Genomic DNA, 20,977 nt, shown 5'->3' with positions numbered 1-20,977 from the left:
AAGGGAACAACATTCTCAAATTGAAACATACTTTTCAGGGAAAAAAAAAACGCTTCTTTACAAGTTTATTATATAACTTACATTTACACTTTACTGAGAGAACTTACAAAACAAGCTGCTTGAAATGCTCCTCATTCCCTTAAAGCATGAATTTCAAAGTGCCACAGCAAAGGAACAGGTTCCAATATTATCTTACACAGACTATTAATGTATAAAATGGTTTGGTAAATGTGAGGTGTTTATTTAAATGAGCACACATAAAGGGATACAGACTAAATAAAAGTACTTGAACAACACCTTTGTTATTACATACACAGTTATAGGTATAATAAAGGAAAGAAGGTCAGCACTGCTCTTGGGTATCTGTATAGATGGAAGGAATGTGGTTCAAGCAGTGATCAAAGGCGCCGTTTTGGAAGAATCCATTTTCATCAGTTCCATTGGAGACCATGTCTTCAGATACACACTGTGCTTCAGAGATTGCATCATAGCCTGAAAGCATGACAAGTGGTATGGACATGATTTAGTACCACAGTACATATAAGGAAGGAAGCATAGTTTGTGGCCTGGGATTGTACAGTACAGCACAGTGTTAATGAAAAGACAATAGGGTTTACCATCAAAGCTTTACCCAGGAGATACACAAACTAATCTCCATGGGCATTTGTGTCATAGTAGATGAAGCTCCCATTCATTTCTGCGGAAAGCTACTCATTTGCAAGTGAAGTGCAAGTATCAGAGTATGACTCTCTTGGGACTTTACAGTCATTATCTGAATAGGATGTCAAAACAATGAGTGGGCAAGGATCCTAGAAGTGTGCACTAAAAGTGATGCAGTCCTCTTGTTTTGCGTGTTTTTCCTTTTAATGGCATTTAGGAAAAATGTTCCATGTGTCTCCCAGCTGCTCTTAAGATCCAGAAGAAATCTGGATCCTACATTTATTGGATCCCCACATACTGCAGAAGCGAGGTCTGCAGAAGCATGTCTGGGTCAGGTCAGGCTCACAGGACCTATGGAAGGAGCTGTGCACCACATTGTCCTCAGCCCACCAAAGCCCACCATGCTGCTGTCTCCTCACCTGGCTGAGCTGGCTGGTGCTTGCCAGGCTACCTGAAAGCTGCTAGAGGTGGGGAAGAATTTCTCTGTCCTTCTCCTTTTATAACGCAAAACTTCCACTGTTGTTACAGGCCTCCCTGAGCTGTGCATCCCTGTGGAAAGGAACAGGTTTGCCTGCTACCAGGTGCTGTGGCAGCACCAGCTGGAGCGCCAGGGAGCCTGAAACACAAGATCTATTGCCTACCCCAAAGGACACGAAAATTTCCTATCATGCCCCACTATAACCTGCTTTTGCAACTGGTCAGTCAAGGCTCACGTGCACATATTCATTTTACTGCAGTCCAGATCTTTCCTTACTTCACCCCTGCTGTGTTCACCCTTGCCTTGCCCTTCTCCTTCCCGCATCTGTCCCTGTGCCTGCACTTCTCCTCACAGCAACCAGTCCCTCCTGTCTGCCCCATGGCCCTGCTGTCTGCCTGGGGGCTGGGCAACCTCCTAAGTCTTCTCCTTTGACTGTGTTCTGATTTGGGTTGGGTCTTTAGAAAAGTGTCTGTGAGCTTCAGTGCAAGGTTCTGACCCCTGCACCCAGCCCACAGAGCCCACCTACCACAATTTTAATAAGCAGCAGCAGCAGCATTAAGTCAGCTGAGGCAACACACAGAACAAGATTCTTCTAGTTAAGAACATGCCTGTGAACTAAGTGCCTGATGTAGAAAATAAATCTCTCACAAGTCACATACGTGTGAACTGCAAGTCGATGTGTGGATGGCTAATCCTCGTGGTTAAAGCACTGGGACCTGGCTCCATTCTCTGCTTGATGGAGGAGCTCTGTGGAGCCACTGGGAAACGACTATTTTCCTGTGCCTCAGCCCCCCATGTGGAAAATGAGGCTCACGCTTCTCTTCAGCCTTTCTCTCATCTCTTCCACCTGCCTAACTCTGCAGGCAAGCTGTCTAGATACGGCTCAATCAAACGCTGCACCAGGCTTAACTGAGGCCTCCAGGCTGTGCGGCACCGCACCCCCAGCAGTAATGACAGATCCTGTAGCCTCGCACAGCCAGTCCTGATTTCAGAAAGGACCGTCGGCTCAGTCCTTAGAACTTAATTATAGGTAATTTACTATTAGGTATGTTTTTATTATTTGAGACCAAATTCTCTACTTATTTACATTTCTGCATTTTCCTATGATGTACTAATTTACTGTTAGTTTACAGGTCAAATTCTGCTGCCTGCAGAAATCTGGCAGGCAGTGTATGTCCAAAATCTCTGGAAGACGAACTTGGCCTGTTTATCTGCCCTGTGCTGTGTCGGTCCAAGTGGAGTGACCACTATTTTGGTAAGTTTTGCGAGTGTTTATGTTATGCTAATTTCTATTTGATGAGCCCGCATACAGGGTGGACACACAACCACAGATGGACAAAACCCAAGATAAGCATACACCCCAGAAATCATTATTAGATTCCAGATAGAGTAAACTATCCAAAGTCCTGAACAGAAAATAAAAATTTATTGACTGTTAATGTGATTCATGGAACAGCTGTTTGCCAGTCACATTTGGCATTCCTGTGAGATGAGATCTCATTTAATATTAATGGTGCTATAAAAGCCTGAAAAAAATTAATGCTTAGCCTTGATGAATCTTGCAAACCTGAATGGTTCTATTTTACACACAAAAAGATGAGATAAGATTTATGTATTTCACATATATTTATGTTTCAGCCTTTTAAGTATTTGCATACCTCAAAAACCACTCTAAAAACAAAAATATTACACAGAAACATTTCATAATAGTTTAGCCCCAGACAGAAAAATCAACTGTTGTTGAAGTTGGTGTCTTGCCATAGTATTATTCTTTGCTCCTACAATTTCTTTTGGAAAGTTTATTTAGTCTGTTCTTTAAATATTGCAGGCTGTCAATCTAAAGTTGAAATTTGATGTTAACATGAAAAAACTATGTTTTAGTAACATCAAACTTATGAATAACACAAAAGAATTCAAAGTTGAAGTTGAAACTTCATCTTAAACTTTTCCCTTGTGTTCATTACTGATGCATACACTCTCTAGTATGGAACACCAGACAAATGCTTGCACGCTCTTTCTGAACAGAGTCTCCTTTAATACAAAACAAACAGGAAAGTCAACTCTAATTTTGTGGTCTGACTCAGGCCCTGTTTCAAAAAGCATTTAAACATATGTTTTCAGTATCGTCCTTAACCAAGATGCCCTCCTGAATTCAGACATGAAGAAAAATTTCTTGGAGATACGTAAGTAAAGATTGCAGTAAATGGTAGTGTTTCATGGCTCTGACAATACTCACATTTTGTTTGATTTCAGTAATTCTGTCAATTCTTAATTGTGGTTTTAAAAGTAGGAAAAAATGCTTTATAAAAATGAATGAAATACTGAAGTAGTACAGTAATCTAGCTATAATAACTTGCTGCAAATTTTACATTATGCAAATACGTAGCTGAACAGGAAAAATGCAATTGCCACGAACGTGCAACAGCACATATACAAAGGAACTCCTGAACAAAAAGAAACTACCTAATATTTTTAGCTGAATTTATCAAAGCAGTGCCTTCACATTTTGTAAATGTCCGTATTGCAAAACAAAGCCATCGTTTTATTCTTAGATGGACAGGAAGTCCCTGCTGCTGCTATTTTCTTCAGGATTGTGTTAACTATCTTCTTAACTTTGATCTGGTTATAGAAGCCTGCCTGAGCACACCTGAAGAGATGTACAATGAGTAGACCACCCAATAAATGTGAGAAGCGTCTCATGTGTGTTGCCTATGACATCCAGCAGAACAAAAGGAGAATTTGTCTATCAGTCAAATACAGGAGGATTAAAGAAAACAAATTTGCTTTCTGGGATTTTTATAGATGCAAATGAATTTCAGTGACTGAGTTTTTTATGCAAACATATTTTTGTAATAATATTGACTATAAAAATGTGGTTTTTTCCCCCTCCTGCTAAAAATATCATACGGTTAATTCTTTATAGGCGGAATAAATTACCTGTTGAAGCTAAAGGTGCATTGAGTATGTGATAGCCATTCTGTCTCAGAGGATTAAAGCAATGGGATTCCCCTGTTAGCACATCACTGGTGACAGACTGGTCCATTGTTCTGTAGCAGTCTCCGTAGTGGAAACAGTTTTGTATTGAGTGAAAGCTGCCTTGGTAACCTGAAAACAGATATTGCACACACATTTTAACACTACTGCAATGGTACTAGCTCCATTTCTGTCACAGTATTTCATTACTGTTGTGGGGGTTTTTAGTTCCTCAGTTTTAACTATGGAAAAATGATCATGCTATTCTATAAGGCGTAATAACATAAAAGCTGCATCAGACTCGGTCCCACAAGGTGCTGTGGACTGTGATCCCCATCAGGCAAAGATCTCAAAGATGTGCTTCATTTCAAGCAATAGATCAGCTGAACGCAGTTAACAGCCCACTTGTGTTCAAAGCTAAGTAGTAAGTACTCCACTGGATCAGGTCCAGGATGCTCAGCTCTTAAGGGAATGTGTCTATAATGAATTACTTTTAATTTAAATACAATAATGCAATATTTAAATGAATAGCACTGCTTTGTTTTCAGTTGAGTAAAGTCTTTTCCCATCCAGCGCTGCTGGAGACAGCGCTATTTATTCGAAATACCTTTAAGAGCACCTTAAACCTCTCCTTTCCCAGACTGCTTTTACTTCAAATGAAACCCCTTCCACTGAACGCAGGAGGCCACAGTCTGCAAGTAAAATTGGACTAGAGGTGCAGGACTGACGCCAGATGTACGTCAGGTGAAGACTGAGTTCAGCTAGAGGCTCTTCTTGCTTCTGGAAAGAGCTGAGATGAATCTGCATGGTCTCTGGCTGGCTTGGTCATTCTGCTTTTGGGGCATGTTTGACTTTTGTCCCCTGCATACCCTACATGTCTTATGTCCTGCTTTTTTTTTTAAAGTATCGTATTACCAGTGGACCAGCAGTTTGGTTTTTGTCAGCAGAAGTTGTGAATGAGTTGTACACAACAAGAAAAAATATTTACCAGTAAAGGACAAATGAATTGCTGAGAAAGGAATTTTACAACTTACGAGTTTGTGCCGACATCCTAAAAGAAAATGTCATTTGCTCCCATAAGGGTGACCTCAAAGCATGCCACAAGATTTATACCAACCACAGCCTGATTTAATTCTCTTCCTCCTTCCTGCCTCAATAAACTCTTCCTGATTCCGGGTGCATCGCACACTAACTGCACATTCATATTAACTATCCCTTCTTCTACCTTCTCTGAAAGTCCCTTCTGAAATGATGCTCCTTCCCTTATATGCGACTGAAGTTGGTTAAGTCAGGCTTCAAGTTTAGTAGAATGTGCCATCAGGTTTCTCTTCTGATTGCCAGAAAAAATACGGAGCTGTTGTCTTTCTTCCCTCAGTCTTACTCATTTCCTAAGGAACTACTGCAAAAGCTCCAGGTAGTTCAGTCAAGCACAGACACAACTGGGACCTTCAGCTGACAGAAGTCGGCGCAGCTCCACTCACCAGTGGAAGACATGACTTGCTGGGCCAGTTGTGCAGCTATTCAGTCTGTTTGTTTAGAAATGAAATACCTGTGCCTATCACCAGAGTGCCTGGTGCTGTACAGGGTGGAATTTGTCCCTTACAAATCATGCAGTATACAAGCTTTTTCCTGTTAAGAAAGACCTCCTGTCTTTTTCTACACTTTCCCTTTACTACCAAAGTTTGACCAAGTAGATAGTATCAGGCAAAGCTCAGGGTCTGTCTGTTCATTCTGGTCCTGTTTTTCTAAGGTGGTAATAAATAAGGCTAAGTGAGGCAATTCTTGAGTAGAAATGCAATGAACTCATCAAGTGGTGAAAGATTTGCTCTGAAGTTTCACAGTTTAATATGTGTTTTGGCAGAATCTGCAAGGATTAGATGATTCATTTCTTGAGAACCTATGGTCCTCCACCACAAAATACCTAAATTGTTGATATCGATGATTGGTGAAGTACTAATGGATGACTATATTAGATAAAGACACTATGCACACTGTACCAAAGCTGTTCATATTTGCTGCTATGTAGAAGAAGGCCCAGAAATTTGGAAAGCTGAGTATTAAATGATGCATGTCCTTCCTCAGAATAAATAGACAAGCACCTCTATTTACTGCCTGGAGAGTCTGGCTCAAAAAACCAAAGAGCTCTTATGAGAGGTAGCAAAGCCATCTTTTAATGTGGTTTTAGGTACAGTGCTTTATTGACTGGCTTTTGATGATTATCCTGACTCTTCTGTTTACAAAACATGAACTCCTTCTAAAAATATATCCTTTTGAGATGAGCAGTGAAAAAAAGTGAGACACTTGGCTTCAGATGAGGTATAACTGGTTGCAGAGAGCACTTACATGCGTCGATAGAGAAAAAAACTGAACCTTTTCCAGAATGTCTGCTATACACATCACTTCTAGGGAAGGCATGACATGTATTTTCTCTGTCTCTGTAATTGCTGCCCTTTCGTCATGCTCCCAGGCTTGCCTTTGTTAAATCAATTAAATATCTTTATGATCTACAGGGCTGGCACAGTGGCTTAGAAAATCAGGGAACAGCCGAGCATGACAGAACTGGATTGGAACTAGTTGGATCCAGGGTTTTCTCAAGACCTATGGGTAAAGGTTTCTTTTGAAGTGTTTTAAGTTACACTGTCTAGCTGCTCAGGAAAAAATACCTGAGGCAAAGAACTGCCTCAGGCTTAGAGGTCTGGAAAAGAACTGCCATAAGCAATCAAATTCTCCTTTGGATTGCAGTATCTATCCCTCAGCATCACTGTGCGATAATCTGAAAAGGCAGCACAAAAAGTGTTACTGGAACTATCCAATGAAGAGACACGATGTAGGAAAATACTAGTGTTACTGCACTGTTGTATTCACCAGGCCCAAACTTCCGCTAAGTGCTTCCCAAAGAAAATACAGAGAAATACGCCATTCCTGTTCTAATGTGCTTGCAGATGTGATAAATGCAGGTAGCAGACCAAAGAAAAAAGATGGACTGAGGAAGGGAAATGTTGCAGCAAGAACACTGGTCAGGTAAAACAAACCATGACACTAAAAATGGGACTTTTAACCCTTCTGACCTGAGCAGTATAATGAAAGCTTACTTCCTTTTTCACTAGCTTCACAGAAATGATGAGACAGTGGGACCCTGTAGGACAGGGACAGAGGCTTTATGGAAGGCATTCTATGCGTGTGGAAAAAGGCACAGGCATGGCTATGGGAGGAGTGGACTGCAAGGCAGGTAGCTGCTTCCTTGGGGCTGAAAGGTGAAGGAGAAAGACAGGGACTCCCAACAGCTTTTGCCATCGCAAAACGTGAGAAAGAGGCAGAGACTCAAGACAGCTCTTCTGCATAGACACGAGCACCGAGAAGATTGCCGAGTTAGACAGTGCCTGCTTTATCCCCTCTGCTGGGATCTTCCACCACAGTGCAGCGCCTGGTTGGAGGCCTGTCAGCAAGCGCTTGTATTTCTCTTCTGTGTGTTTACATGACTCATCTTCAGAATAACTCCTCACATGCCTGCATGGAGGTTTCATGGGGAGTGACAGTGGTAGCCTTTTATTCAGGAGGACTCTGGCCTTACACCTGAAACACTGAAGAAGTGCAGTTGCAGCTGGTGAACCTGATCTGCAGTTCAACTACCAGGATGTATAAGAAGAATTTGGTGATGTTCCCTGCACTTAGACTGGGCCTGAAACAACGCTCGGGTAGGAAGAATTGTGCTTGCAGTATTAAAAGCTGTATTTGAAAACGTAGCCAGCTGAATGTCAGTCCTGGAAGGTGGAAATGAGTCTTGGAGTGACTGAAATTGCATACCTCCAGGGTGAAGGACTGCAGGATCAGTGAGTTGCTATGTCAGTAAGATTTTTTTCATGGCTTTTTATATACTTTCCATACTCCCACCTGCTGCTTCACAGGCACAACTGGAGGGTTTCTTTTGTACCAGGTAGGTTGGCTCTTGCTGATGGCCTTCAGTAGCCTGGCATGGCTCAGAGGCCAGTCAGTCTGTTCTAGAGGATGTGAGCCTCACGCACATTTACACTATTAAAAAGGGAAAATTGCCAGCTTGTTTAAATGCTAAGTGTTCCCAAAACCCAAAGTCATTAGACAAGAGATGGAAGGGCCATGTGAGTTAAAGCAACCACAAGGACTTTTGTAACAACTGGTGCTCTTGCCAGGTAAGGTTTCATTCATTTTACACAACCACGGGAAATGAAACTTGTTGCTTGCAGGCAATACAATATTTGATTTGCATGTGCAGTACAAGTCAGAGCTTTACTGCATCTATACATTTTTAAAATGTGCAGTATGAAACAAAGGTGCTTTTAGTTCATGCCATTTAGTTGCGGTTCCTTCAGATTTTTTGAAATGCTTTACACAGAAAGCATTAGGAATTAAGATATGATTAAAATCCCATAACCAATGGTTCAATTAACAACCACAGAAGGTTGATTAGAGTAAACTAAACATGGGCATTTTTGCAAGTCCTTAAAAAAAGACTCCCTTCAGTGGTTAAAATATGATGTAAGCAAGAAGTCTTGTCTGGTGCAAACGTCCCTGCTTCTTCTAGGAGAGCAAAAGTGTAGTACCAATTTGGCAACAAGTGTTTCACCAATATTTTTTTTTCCACGTGGATTTCAGGTTTTCCTTCAGTTTTGATTTAAATCAAAAAATTTTCTGAGGTTAATTTTCAAGTGAAGAATTTACTAAATGTCCTGTCAGTTCAAATGATCTCTATTAAATGTTTTATGTACAGTAGATGTAGAAATGTAACAGTTAATAAAGGAATAAGCTGAGTTCCAAACATAACATTTAGTTAAAATTTTGCTTTGAAATAATTTGTGACAGAAAAGCTGCAGTTAGCCACTTCACACAGTGCACTGGCTGCCTCTGTTTCTCTAAGGCACAGCCTAGGAAACATCAAGCAGCTTTAAAATGAATGACGTAATGAGCAAATAATTGGAATATGGCTATTAAATGCCATCTTGTTATGTCATGTCATTTACATGTATGTGCAAATAAATCTCAGCTTTTCAAATTCCATAAAATTTCTGACAAGAAATCATGTCAGGTATAAATAACTACAGGATTCCATTGCCTGCCAAATTCTTTCAGCATGTAATAATTTCCATGTGATCTTACTACAGCTAGGTTTAAACATATAAATAATGTCAGCTTATTCTTTCATTATCAATATTTCTGCTACCAGCTTGACGAAACTTGCCGTCTTCTAGAAATTCCAGATCCACAATGTTTATATGCTTCTATACAGATGCCTAGTTCTACAGCTAGACTTACATAGTGTTCCTTTTTTCAGCAAAAATTCAAAACTCACAAATTACTACAGATTCCATTAGAAAAACATACTATTAATGAACTGAGATGCAAAAAAGATATAGAGCAACTACAGCTAAGTACAGGTTACAGATCAATTGATTTCAAAGACTGCTAATCAAAATTGATTTTTGAACGACCATTTCCATAATGAATTTATAATAATACTTCAACATATGGCCAAAGTGGAAAATTATTGCTTTTTCAAAACCACACGACATAACACTTAGAAAGCAACAATTCATTCAAAAGGAAATGTGGTTTTCTTAAGGAATAAAGTCAATTTATTTAAGTGGTTCAAAACTTATTCTGTCTATGCATTTGTTTCTGCCATAGTAATGAGCTGCTAAACTTTCCTCTTGTGGTTTGTAGTTATTTAGCTCATTATAGTAACATAATCATATATCATTATATGCTATCATAAATCTGCCACTTTTCCCTTACAGAGTTAATCTTTTTAAATTGAATAATCTGTTGAGCATCAGGTTGAGTTAGTTTTTCCTTCAGCACAAATCATTTAATATAATACGCTTTAACTTTTCAGACTAAGTCAGTCCAACCAAAGAGTAAAAATACTCCTCAGAGAATGAAGGGCAGAGGGAACGGGTGGGATACCGAACCCCATTACAGCTGTGAATTGCTCACTGGGTTTGTGTTCAGCTCCTGTGTTTCAGATGCAGCCTTAGCATGTATGGAGAGAAAGCAAACCTCCTATTTTGCCCACTGGTAAATTGATCACATGTGATACTTCACCAGCCAAAAATGACCTTATACAAATGACAGTACAGCTGTGAAACGAGTTTCAAAAAGCTGGTTATCTGCCTGTATAAACTTAAACGCTTGGTTATACTTGCAACCAGACAGATGTCCTGCACACTTCCTTATTGTGAATATTTACCACACTTAAGCAGCATACCATCTGGATTATATAGTATATTTCTTAAATATGCAAGCTCCTGTTAGTGGAAGAAGCTGTGATAATAGTATCTCTTGCTAATTTATGCCTCAGAAATTGCAGAAACATTAACTAGTTCCCACAGCAGAACTCTGGAATAGGTAAATAAGCTCCAATTAAAAAGGCTGAGTAATTCAGAACAAAAAAAATGTTTTAAATTAAGCAGTGGGGCAGCTGCTTAGCGGCTCCCATTCCTCTCCTCAAATCACACCGGCACTCTACAGTTGTACAGAGTGCCTTTGCATATTATTATATAAAATAATACAGATGCCAAACTTCCAAGTAATACATAGCAAAATATTTTTTCTTTGTCTAAGTTCATGTCTAGTGCATCACTGTCAGTGGACTGAGCAGGACATTGCCAAGGTGTGCCTCAGCCATGTGTTTTGGGACTAGATGCCTCTTGCGTTGGCGGGGTCACTCTCGCCAAGCTGACGGAAGGTGGGGTGACCAGTCAGATGAGATGCATAGCTAGTAGCCATCTACTGAAAAACCTGAATAAATGCAATAAATCTGCTGTTGTGATAGCTTTCTCCTTATCTTATGATAACATATCACAGCATGAACTAGTCTGAAAATTTTGCTCTGTATGTGTATCAAGCCACTTTAAAAATTGGGAGTTCCCACTGAAATGCTGTCAGTCCCTTAATAAGACAGTATTGGCCAAAAATGCAAAAACTGGAATAAATTCTTTCTCCCCAACTAGGAGTTAGGAAAGTTTGGAGGGCAGAGAGGGGAAGGAAAGAAAAAAAGAGGGAAGAGTTACCTTGAGATCCCTGCTGTACAGACTGGTTTTGAAATTGAGCGTATGGTTTATTTGATATTCCAGAAAATTGCTGCCCGTTTGGTGACTGGCTGTGTGATGATGGAGAGCCGTGTTTCTGCAATAGGGAAGGTGGAACTAATGCTTTCAGGGGGCTGACGAGTGGAGAGATTATGTTGGGAGCAAGCCTAGAAAAAGAAAATACAGAAAAACTTCACATATCACATCACAATATGGGAAAATGAAACACTTTAAAGGCCCTATTTCCATAATGGCCAAACTATAGAAACGTTTATTTTGCAGGTAGAAATTCTACTGTAAAAATAGATAACAATGCAGTGCTGCTTTCAGGTTTTCATTAGGAAGAAAGGGAGTTAGAAAGGGATTTCTGTTCCTTTACACTGACTTTCTGTACTAGCCATAATGACAGGATCAAAATGACACCACTCCTCAGTAAGCAACTTACAGCTCAGTTTTAATTTAAAATTTTGTGAGCTGAGATACATGTCCAGAAAACAGAAGTGGAAAATGTAGTTAGAGTGAGTAAATGCAAGTTAAGTGCCTTTGTAGCTGTAACAGGGTAAATCTTTATACCCAAGTTGTGGCCAAGACAAAGAAAAGCATTAGTTTCAGTTATTCCTCATGTAGGACTTTTCAGACTTAGAAATACAGCTTTAACTGCAACAGATGGTACTGTCCTTTCAAAGAAAAAGCCTTAGTAGTGTTTGCTTGTGGCAGCAGTGCTCAGTGTAAGACTGAGAAGTGGTTGTACCTGAGAGATGGAAAATTCCCCCCAGACGTCTGGGACTCGGGCCAGCACAGGAGCGCTGGGGCAGTCCCGCTCGGGGAACCGATCCTGACCCAACACTCCCACAAGGAGCCAGAGCAGCTCAGGAAGAACCTCACTAACCTGCTTCCATGAAGTCGCCGGGCTTCCTCTGCCACCAGTGGAGCAGAGAAGCTTCAGTGCTTCCTCCCTGCCACAACGTGACCATCCCACCAAGGGGTGGCACAGCAGCTGGCCCAGAAGGGACAAACCCTTTGGCAGAGAACTGTCTTTTGGCCATTTACAGCCAGAAAGATGGCTTGGTGCAGAAGATGGGACCAAAAACCTGGCCATTCACGTACAAGCCTCTTTCAGAGCTGCATTAAAGTAACCCTATAAATGAGTAAATAGGCAGAAGCTGGATCCCTTACCCTCCTACGGTAGCTGTGACAAACAGCCTTTTGCTCCACAGCCCAGTGTTACACGGTCAAATGTGCGGGCTGCAGGGAGCACATGTGCGCCATATACTCTCTGCTGCCTCTGGAGCTTTTGCTAAACATAAGAAGCAGCTCTTTGAGCAGCACTAGAACCTTCAGATGGCAGAAAAACCACCTATCCATTTGAGAGCCACCCTGCTGAAACTTCACAGCTACAGGTCCTGAGGCATAGAAATAAAAATACCCCTGCAGATTACAATACATGTCACCTAGCTGGAAAAAAAATAGCGAGCACAAACCATTGCAGGCATAAAAAGAATCAACTAAAAAACCAAATCTATCACCGGTGTCTTCCTCTACCACTGCACAAGCCGTTCAAACACCAGAAACCATGATGTGCAATAGCAGTTCCTCACCAGTGTGCATGACTGCCGCTTGCAGCAGTTAGGATTAAACTTGGGGAGCGAGGCTATGCTTGACTTAGGACTAAGCACTACATGGGAATGTTCAAGAGGTAAATATAGATGAACTGTGAATTAACGGCGACAACAGCTTCATCAAATTTAACATGAGAGGCAGAGGAACACTGCCAAAAGCTGTCACAGTGACAGTCTATTAAAAGGGGCTTAAATAAATCCACCAGTCAAAGCTCATCCTATGCTGAAATAACTCCATCTCCCAAAGCAGGAAAATAAGGCATATAATACAAACCACAGAGACTCTTAATATCCCCCAACTAAACTGAAGAAATAAACCAGTATTGTTAAATGGGTGAAGGCAAGGATATTTTCCAGCCTTCATGTATGAATATGTAAGAACTGGAAAATAATTTTTTTTGTGAGAAAGGTAACGCTACCCCCAATAAGCGATGATCAGATATGTAAAATAAAGAGGACTAAAGTCGAATTTTAAGAGCCAACATGCAAAGAAAAAAAAAAAATCTTAACCTGTGCTTCAAGTGCCTATTAAAAAGGGCTCAGCAGCTGAGCTGGGATGGCCCTTGCCCTACCCGAGGGTAAAGGCCTGGGGCTGCAGAGGTGCTAAAAAGGGACGCGGGGAGTGCCGGGGCCCCCTCTGCCCTCTTCAGGTCAGAGACAGAAAATGCTCTCTGGAATCTGAACTGCTGACAAGCAGATGCTCGGGGGAAAATACCGAGTTTATTTGCTAAGAAGCAGCTGAACGCCAAGGTCAGCTCCCGTGTGGCTGTAGTTTTTCCTCAAAGGTCTCAGTAGAGAAATAGTTTAACAGAAATGAGCTGTCGTGCAGCCCAGCTACAAGTCGTATCTTCTGCAAATGCTCTCAAATGCGTGTCTGTGGCGAACTACTGCATGAAGATGGGGCTGACATTATCTGCTGGGAGCTGCCGAAAAGCCTTTGCTTCGGTCTCTTCCCAGGCTGCAAGGGAGTGCCAGCGAAGCACAACCACAAATTACAAAATGGTCACCAGCCCCTTCAAATGGCACACATGGAAACATTGTCCTCGACATGCCAGAAACGCTATTAGAAGCCTGGAAATGCTTCTATCTGGAAGGAGATTAAAAAGATTGCAGTTGCTTTCATTGGAAAGATAATAGCTAAAAGAGAGCATGATAGTGACATTTATATGGATAATGACCACACACACATTTTAAAGAGAAACAAAAGATGTACTAAAAACTCCAAGGCCTGGATGAGCCAGAAACCACTCTGAATGAGGGAAGAAAATACTTCTGGTGAGCGAGTACTCTGCAACTGCCTGTGTTGGGTTTCCTCTGCCTTCTCTTGAAATGCCTTGTCCTGGCTACTGCTGGGAAATGCAGCACCCCGTAGAGGCCTGCCGGGCTGCCCTGCGTCGAGTGCTTTGTTAGGATGGTCGAGTAATCGCATTTTTAAATTCTATGCAAACATGTTGCATGTCAAACAAAAATGGTACATTTAAGGTGTCCAGCTGTGGGAATACTGAAAATCCCAGCTTCCCTACCCAGTTTAACGACTCCCAGAGGCTATTTAAATCTTAACCATGTGAGAAGAATTTAACAGTTTTTATTGTTATTTTTAAAGCAGCGCTTCTCCCCTTTCGCACTCTTTCGCATTCCTGTTTTTCCTGTGTGCGAGCTCAACAGTTGTGACAGCATTTGTGCCTCAAAGCCTTCGAAAGGACCGGTAAGAGCAGGTGAGATTCCCCACGCGAGGCAGGCGGGTGCGGAGGTGTGCGGCGCTCTGCTCCGGCTGGGTGAGCTGATCGGCCGCGCAGAGCTGCCAGCTCGCTGCTCCCACTCGGCACTGCTGTCACGGTGCTGGAGCTCAGCAAACATAGCTGTCCGCGGGCAGCCAGTATCCTGGTAACTTACTGTAGCGCAGGAACTTGAGCTGAAACCCTGACAGCTCCGTCTAACGCTTGACCATCGCTGCCTCCTCTGCATGAAGAGAGAGTTTCATGCAGCTGAGCAGGTCACCATAAAATCTACCACGTTCTGCTCAGCCTCTCCCAAACAGGGAATTTAACATGCTTCCCATAAGTTAAGGCACAGTTTTTAGGTAGGAAAGAGCTATATTAGTGCAAGTGGCCACCATGGGGATTTGTCTCCTTAAAATATTCATCACAATGCCTACAGCTTGAGCTGCTCCCTAAAATACTATTTTGTGTGTGTGTATGCATGTGCGAATGTGCTCTGGCACGTTTTTTTTTCATCTAACTGTCCAGTTCCCAGTGCCGTGTTTTTAATTCTCTCCTGAATATTTGCCTACTAATTAGGTTGCTGTGATACTCAAGTTGTTAAAAGAGAGAAGGAATCATTCCTGATACAAATTAAATAGATAATGCATTAGCAACAGGAAAGCTTAAAAGGAGATGCCTTCTGTGTGGAAGAAGAAACACTAAACTACTTACACCAGGAACTCGGCTGGATACATTAAAAATTCCCAGGCAGTAGCTCAGGCATATATGTTTCAATAACTAATAGCCTGGACATTTCCTGTTAACACTGTACTACAACCACAGTTTGCTTTGGTTTGGATATTAATAATAAATACATACCATATATTTTACTTTAATTGTAACTTGTATAATTCAGTAAATTTGCAGGTCTTTTGGGGCCTTTTAATATATATCTGTGCCTATATATAGCTATATAGAGAGATATATAAATAAATATTCTCACACACATGTTAAAAAAATCCTTATCCCTTATCCTTAATGCATTACATTTGAGGGCTACTGGCTATACAGAGTATTTCTGTTTGGTAGCATAAATCTTTCTGCTGTCTCCCTAACCTTGTGACAAAGCTAAGAAGTTCTTACAGATCGCTTGCACTGCTGATGTAGTCTGACTGTCGCTATAGTCTTACAAGGATGCTTGACAGTAAAACACTTAGTAACTCGCTGCAAGGCTTTTACTACTCCATTATCAGAAACCCCTTGTCCCTTATGTAAAAGGTAACCTGTTAACCATGCATTTACCTTATTCCTACCCATTATCTGCTACGGACACTAACAAAGTTACTAGCAAGCCCTCTGTGAATCCAGAATACCAGTTGCCTACCAGTGGAACTGCTATTGCTAAAACCCTTGCTGTATGTAATATATGATGCAAGTAGGAAAGCTTTTTCACTTCAAGATTCATTTTGGTGACTTCAGACCTCATAACAGTAGGAGCTTCTCAATACCTCTCATAGAGAGGTATGCACCAAAAGAGTCTATGTTCCCTGCACATGTTGGCTGGTTTTGAACTTACAGTATCTTTTGGGAACAGCAGCGTTGTAGGAATAATGTGCAACTTCCTTGAGCAGCGAGAATAACAGAAAGGGAACTATACAGTTGGATGCAGTAAGAATCTACTTATTAATGACCATACGTTACATAGTGGTGAAACCAGAAAAGCTGTATTCAGTTTTGATTAATTAAGTTAGCAGAGGAGTCAAAACAGCTGAAGATTTACTACAACAGTAAGACAGGGTTTTCTTACAGAGTAAAACTGACAAAATGAGAAGCATGCCACTGAAAGAAGAGGATTTAAAATGCAGTTTTTCAGATTACAAGGGTGCAGCGGAGGAGCCAGCCTCCTCTCCACTCTGTCCAAGATATGGAAGCAACAGGGCATGCACCACAGAGAGAAGCAGGTCGGCTTAAAACAAAAGGAACATTTTGCTCACACAGCGTGCCCTGGCCTGTGGCATTCATAGCCACAGGAAGTCACAGAATTAAACAAAATGCCTAGTTTTTTTAAAAAGGGACTGGATAATTTAATGGCCAAAACCAACACTTCCATGCTAAGCTAGGGGTAATCAAATCTTGTGCTTCAGGATGTAAACTGATCACCCAAGGAGTCAGAGAGGAATTCTCCTCTCTCTTCACTCATCACACAACTTCGTATGATTGACCAGGTATTGTGGTTTTTTTCAAGTTCCCTTTGAAGCACCATGTGTAGGACGGCGCTGAAGACATAATACTAGTCTTGAGGGACCTGTGCTTTCAGGTGGAATTGCAAAGCTAATGCATTCCTCTCCTGAGGATGCAGCAGTAGACAATTAAGTAAAAGGACTAATTGGGAAAATCTTGATACCTTCATCCACACACCTATTGGAAGAACTGATCCTAACTAACTAACATACCTTGCCTACGATACTGCACGCATTTCTGTACCATGCTAAACATTGTCTTAAAATACTTGGTTTCACAGCCCTTCCTAAGGGAAGCTCTTGAAGTCAGATGGGATACTACCCATGAAGAGTCATTAAGCCAAGTGTTAGATGTAGATAACAAGCCAATTCCTCACATCTACTGCAAAGCATTTGTCACTCACATCAATGGGAATGCTCAGACACCTGGATCTTAACAGAAGGATTTTTTTAAAAAGCAAATTAAAAGTGAAAACATACAAGATACTGATCTGTTTTCTCTCTCATTTTATAAAGTGCATACCTTTAGGAATCTCAAATAGAAATCCCCATAAGACTTTTACATACATTTTCTTGTGCACATGTTTTAACAATACATTTTGGATGGTGAAAGTTCATATTAAGTTGTAAGTAAGGCCTGTGTGAGGGAATTATCTAGGTATGCCGTGAGCTAGCAGTGATCTATAGAAAAGACATCTAATAGGCTACAAGTACTATTACCTTGCTTTAGAATTATTTATCCTGCCTCCACTTTCAGCCTCCTGAAGTAGGCAGTGGTGTATAAGAATTTGTGTATTTCCACCATGCACACCAAATGTCTTGTTCCAATATTATTGCAATATAAAGAACCAAAAAAAAATACATATTGACATTGATTTTTCTGAGCTTTCTGTCAAGATGTTAAGATGTATGTTTTCTACATTCATCCACAGTACTTAGTGTGAGTAAGAAATGGTTTTATACTTTGCTTTAGCCAGTCTTTGTGGACAAATTTACACAGAGTAAGGAACTGTAAAGCCAGATTTTGAGCTGTTTTAAGATGAGCTTTTTCGTGATCTAGCTAATCATCTCTTGACTGCCAAAACCTACACACTGTATACTTAATTAGTAAATATTGAATGGGATTGAAAATTGAAAAATAGTGAAAATAAATTCAAACTAAGATTCTTGAATAATAAATGGGAATGAAATGTAACTGCAAAATAGAAATATCTAAGATAGGGATGTTTCCAATATGAAAATTGTCTGGTTGTTTTGTTTTTTTTTTCTTTTTATGATGTGATGGCTTGATTGGCAGATTCCTCAGCTAGACAAAGAACCTCAACCCCTATCCCATTGAGTTCAGTGGAAGCAGGATCACATCCAGACTGAAAAACATCTGTCCTTTATCTCAAATAATTTTTTGTATATTTTAGGTTATAAGACCATTCTGTAATACAGTTCTCATGCATAGCATATCACCATATCAAACAATCTTGACTTTGAGAATTATGTTTAACTCATATTAATATGAAGAAAAGTATATAATAAAGCACCAGAGTGAGAAGCACAAAGCAAAGAAGCTCCAGGTTTTATCTTAACTGACTTGTATAGTATTGCAGCTAGTTACAGAAACTGAGATTTTTCCATGAAACCAGGTTCTACCATAAAATCCAGCATGCCAACCATTTCATTCATAAAATCTCTCCTCCAAGCATTATAGTTACTTATATTGTGAGAAAGTCCAATTCAGTTCCAGGACCAGGAGATTATTTTTTTTTAATGGAAAAAAAAGTTAACACTGATTTTCATCTCTTCCCATAATATTAAAAATGATGTGTAAAGCTCTGCTAATCTGGTCTCTGGATAGCGCCCAATCTCTTGCCACGTGTTTCTGTTCTGGGTCTTGCCCTACGGGAATTTCTGTCAGCACATGCTCAGGAAACAGTTATACCGTTCATTTTTTTTTTTACTTTTTTTTTTAAGATGGACTCTATCTGAAGTTTGGTGAACCTTTGCACTAATCACTGCCAGGTGCCCCTGGCTACGTTTCTGGAATGCAAGGAATCTTTTCCTTCTCTCCCTCTTTCTTCCTTTCTCCTCTTTCCCCCCCTCTCCCTGATATATAATAAATCCTTCATTGCCAATCACCTGGCTGGGCATCATGCATTTTACTACCCTTTTCTACAAACAATGAGCAAACAACTTACTGGGCTGTGACACACTGCCCTTCTTACAAGGCCTCAGTCTCTGCTCCATGACTGCAAGATAAGATACTGTCTTTCTGTTTTTCTCTTTTTTCGCTGTGCATGTGGTCAGCTTGAGTAGCTGTCTCCTGTGAAGAGACTCAGGCTCCATTCCTGGCTCTGCTACTAATGCAGTGTGTGACACACCTCCGTGTCTAACGTCTTTAAAGTAGGACTGAGGCAATGTCAGCCTTTTCCTTGCTTCTAGATAAATACAAGAGACTATTATTTTGATTGAGAATAACGCCTTGGATTACTTTAATCCAGTTCTGCATCTTCACTCACCCACACTCTGAGCAGTGTTAACAAGTGCCTGTACAATGAGTGCAGGAGCTAGTTAGCTATGAGGAGTAAGAGGGGCTTCATAAACATTATGGAGAACACTGCCCATGGGATCTTTAATGTGACTGAAGCGTCTTAGGTCACTTAATTGCTTTAGAATATTTTTAATAATGCCAATCAACAGTGATATGAAAACAGCTTCAGGTTCAAAATTACCCAGGAGCCAAAGGAGTCCTTTCCTGGTACACTCAAAGGCTTTCTGTGTGGACCTTCTCTTCAGGTACAGAGTGACTTACTGAAATACTCACAATCTTTTCTAATAAATACACACGCAAGTCTCAGCTGGGCATAAGACATAACTCAGTATTTTGTAATGCATTTCATTACCTATGCAAACTCACAAATATACACAAACAGGTTTTTTCTATGTTAAATGAATATCTCTACAATTGTTCTGACCTGGTATGTGCAATTTCTGCACAGCATTTAATTATAATGATCATTATGGGAACTGTGCCAATCGAGAAGACTAAAATCTAATATTTATTTATAAGGGTTTTTTCAGTAATCTCCTTTGAAATGAAGCTGATGAATCCCTACAGTACAAGCTGCTACACGTAAGCAAAATTTGAGCACTTATTCTTGCTAACAATCTAGCAGGAAAATATATTTCAAAAGTAAAAAAAATCCTTATTAATGTGGTCAAAGAAATATCAAAACATATTTAAATAAAGAGCACTGCCTTAGGTTCAAGTGATTGCCAGGAAGTCAATTACAAAGACATGCAATCAAACACAGATATTGTCTACTCAGTATTATCCAGCATGTACTGCATGCTTGACGGGTCTATCTTATTTTAGTCATTTAAGGTCATTATTCTCTGGCAAGTATGCAGCAAGATGCTTCCAGGTGCAGGTAGATTCTGTACAGGTAGCTGATGCCTGCTTTCTTCAATTTTACAGTCTAAAAGGCACTATACCAAATAGTGGGAGATGATAAGATAACTTAATCATTTGTTATACCATGATAAATTATTTTTTGGCATATATGTAACTACAGTTAAGTTTCACTTAAAAAGCAAGACAAAAAAAAAGAAAAAAATCAGCTTTACAGATGTTAAGCATAAATTTCACTATAGATAAAACCCGTAATGGCTAAAATCATTAATACTACGCAGAAGAGCTGCGGTTGAATCCATCTTAAATGGTTCCTGAGTTACTCTGACCAACTCCTTTAACCTCCCACCTTCTCCCGTAACTCTGATTTCTTACTCTAAGATAGTTTTGCTTACAGTGTCTCTTCTGGGCAGGCAACATAGCACTTACTTTGAGATGCATTGATGAAGGCTCTCTAATGAATGTCAATCCAACCCTTTTAGAAACACAAATGAAATACATGCCCACCTATTTCTGCTGATGGCCAAACAATATTTTACCCCGTGATCAAGCACAACGTTATTCTTAACCGTGTATTGTTGAACTAAGCCTATGCTAATGCTAATTTTGCTTTAAGGGGGGAAAAAACTGTAGAAGCCTATCTGGATATGATTATAAATGAATTCTGATCACATTTTCTACAATGAGATAAATGACTTGGGATTTGAAACCAGATGCTTTTAATTACTGATTTTCTTTGTTACATGAACCTCAGCTCCGCACCTGTACATTGTTCTTTCTTTGGACAGATGTACCGATGCCCCTTTTGCGTGCTGAGATCCATAACACTGAGATAAATGATGA

At 40.4% G+C, this 20,977-nt stretch overlaps 1 protein-coding gene across 1 annotated transcript in view; it reads right to left on the bottom strand.

Annotated features, from left to right (window-relative positions):
* Positions 1–343: 343 nt before the first annotated feature.
* The window catches only part of GLIS1 (GLIS family zinc finger 1), a 208,099-nt gene continuing 187,465 nt past the window's right edge, over positions 344–20,977 (bottom strand). Inside the window, exons 9-11 of the mRNA XM_075711221.1 lie at positions 11,155–11,339; positions 4,076–4,243; positions 344–492 (exon numbers count right to left, since the gene is read on the bottom strand). Of these exons, the coding sequence (XP_075567336.1) occupies positions 344–492; positions 4,076–4,243; positions 11,155–11,339 (502 nt within the window). The remainder of the gene's footprint in view (positions 493–4,075; positions 4,244–11,154; positions 11,340–20,977) is intronic.

The sequence above is a fragment of the Pelecanus crispus genome, chromosome 5 (genome assembly GCF_030463565.1).
Source record: "Pelecanus crispus isolate bPelCri1 chromosome 5, bPelCri1.pri, whole genome shotgun sequence".
Classification (NCBI taxonomy): domain Eukaryota; kingdom Metazoa; phylum Chordata; class Aves; order Pelecaniformes; family Pelecanidae; genus Pelecanus; species Pelecanus crispus.
This window is presented reverse-complemented; position numbering and strand designations above follow the sequence as displayed.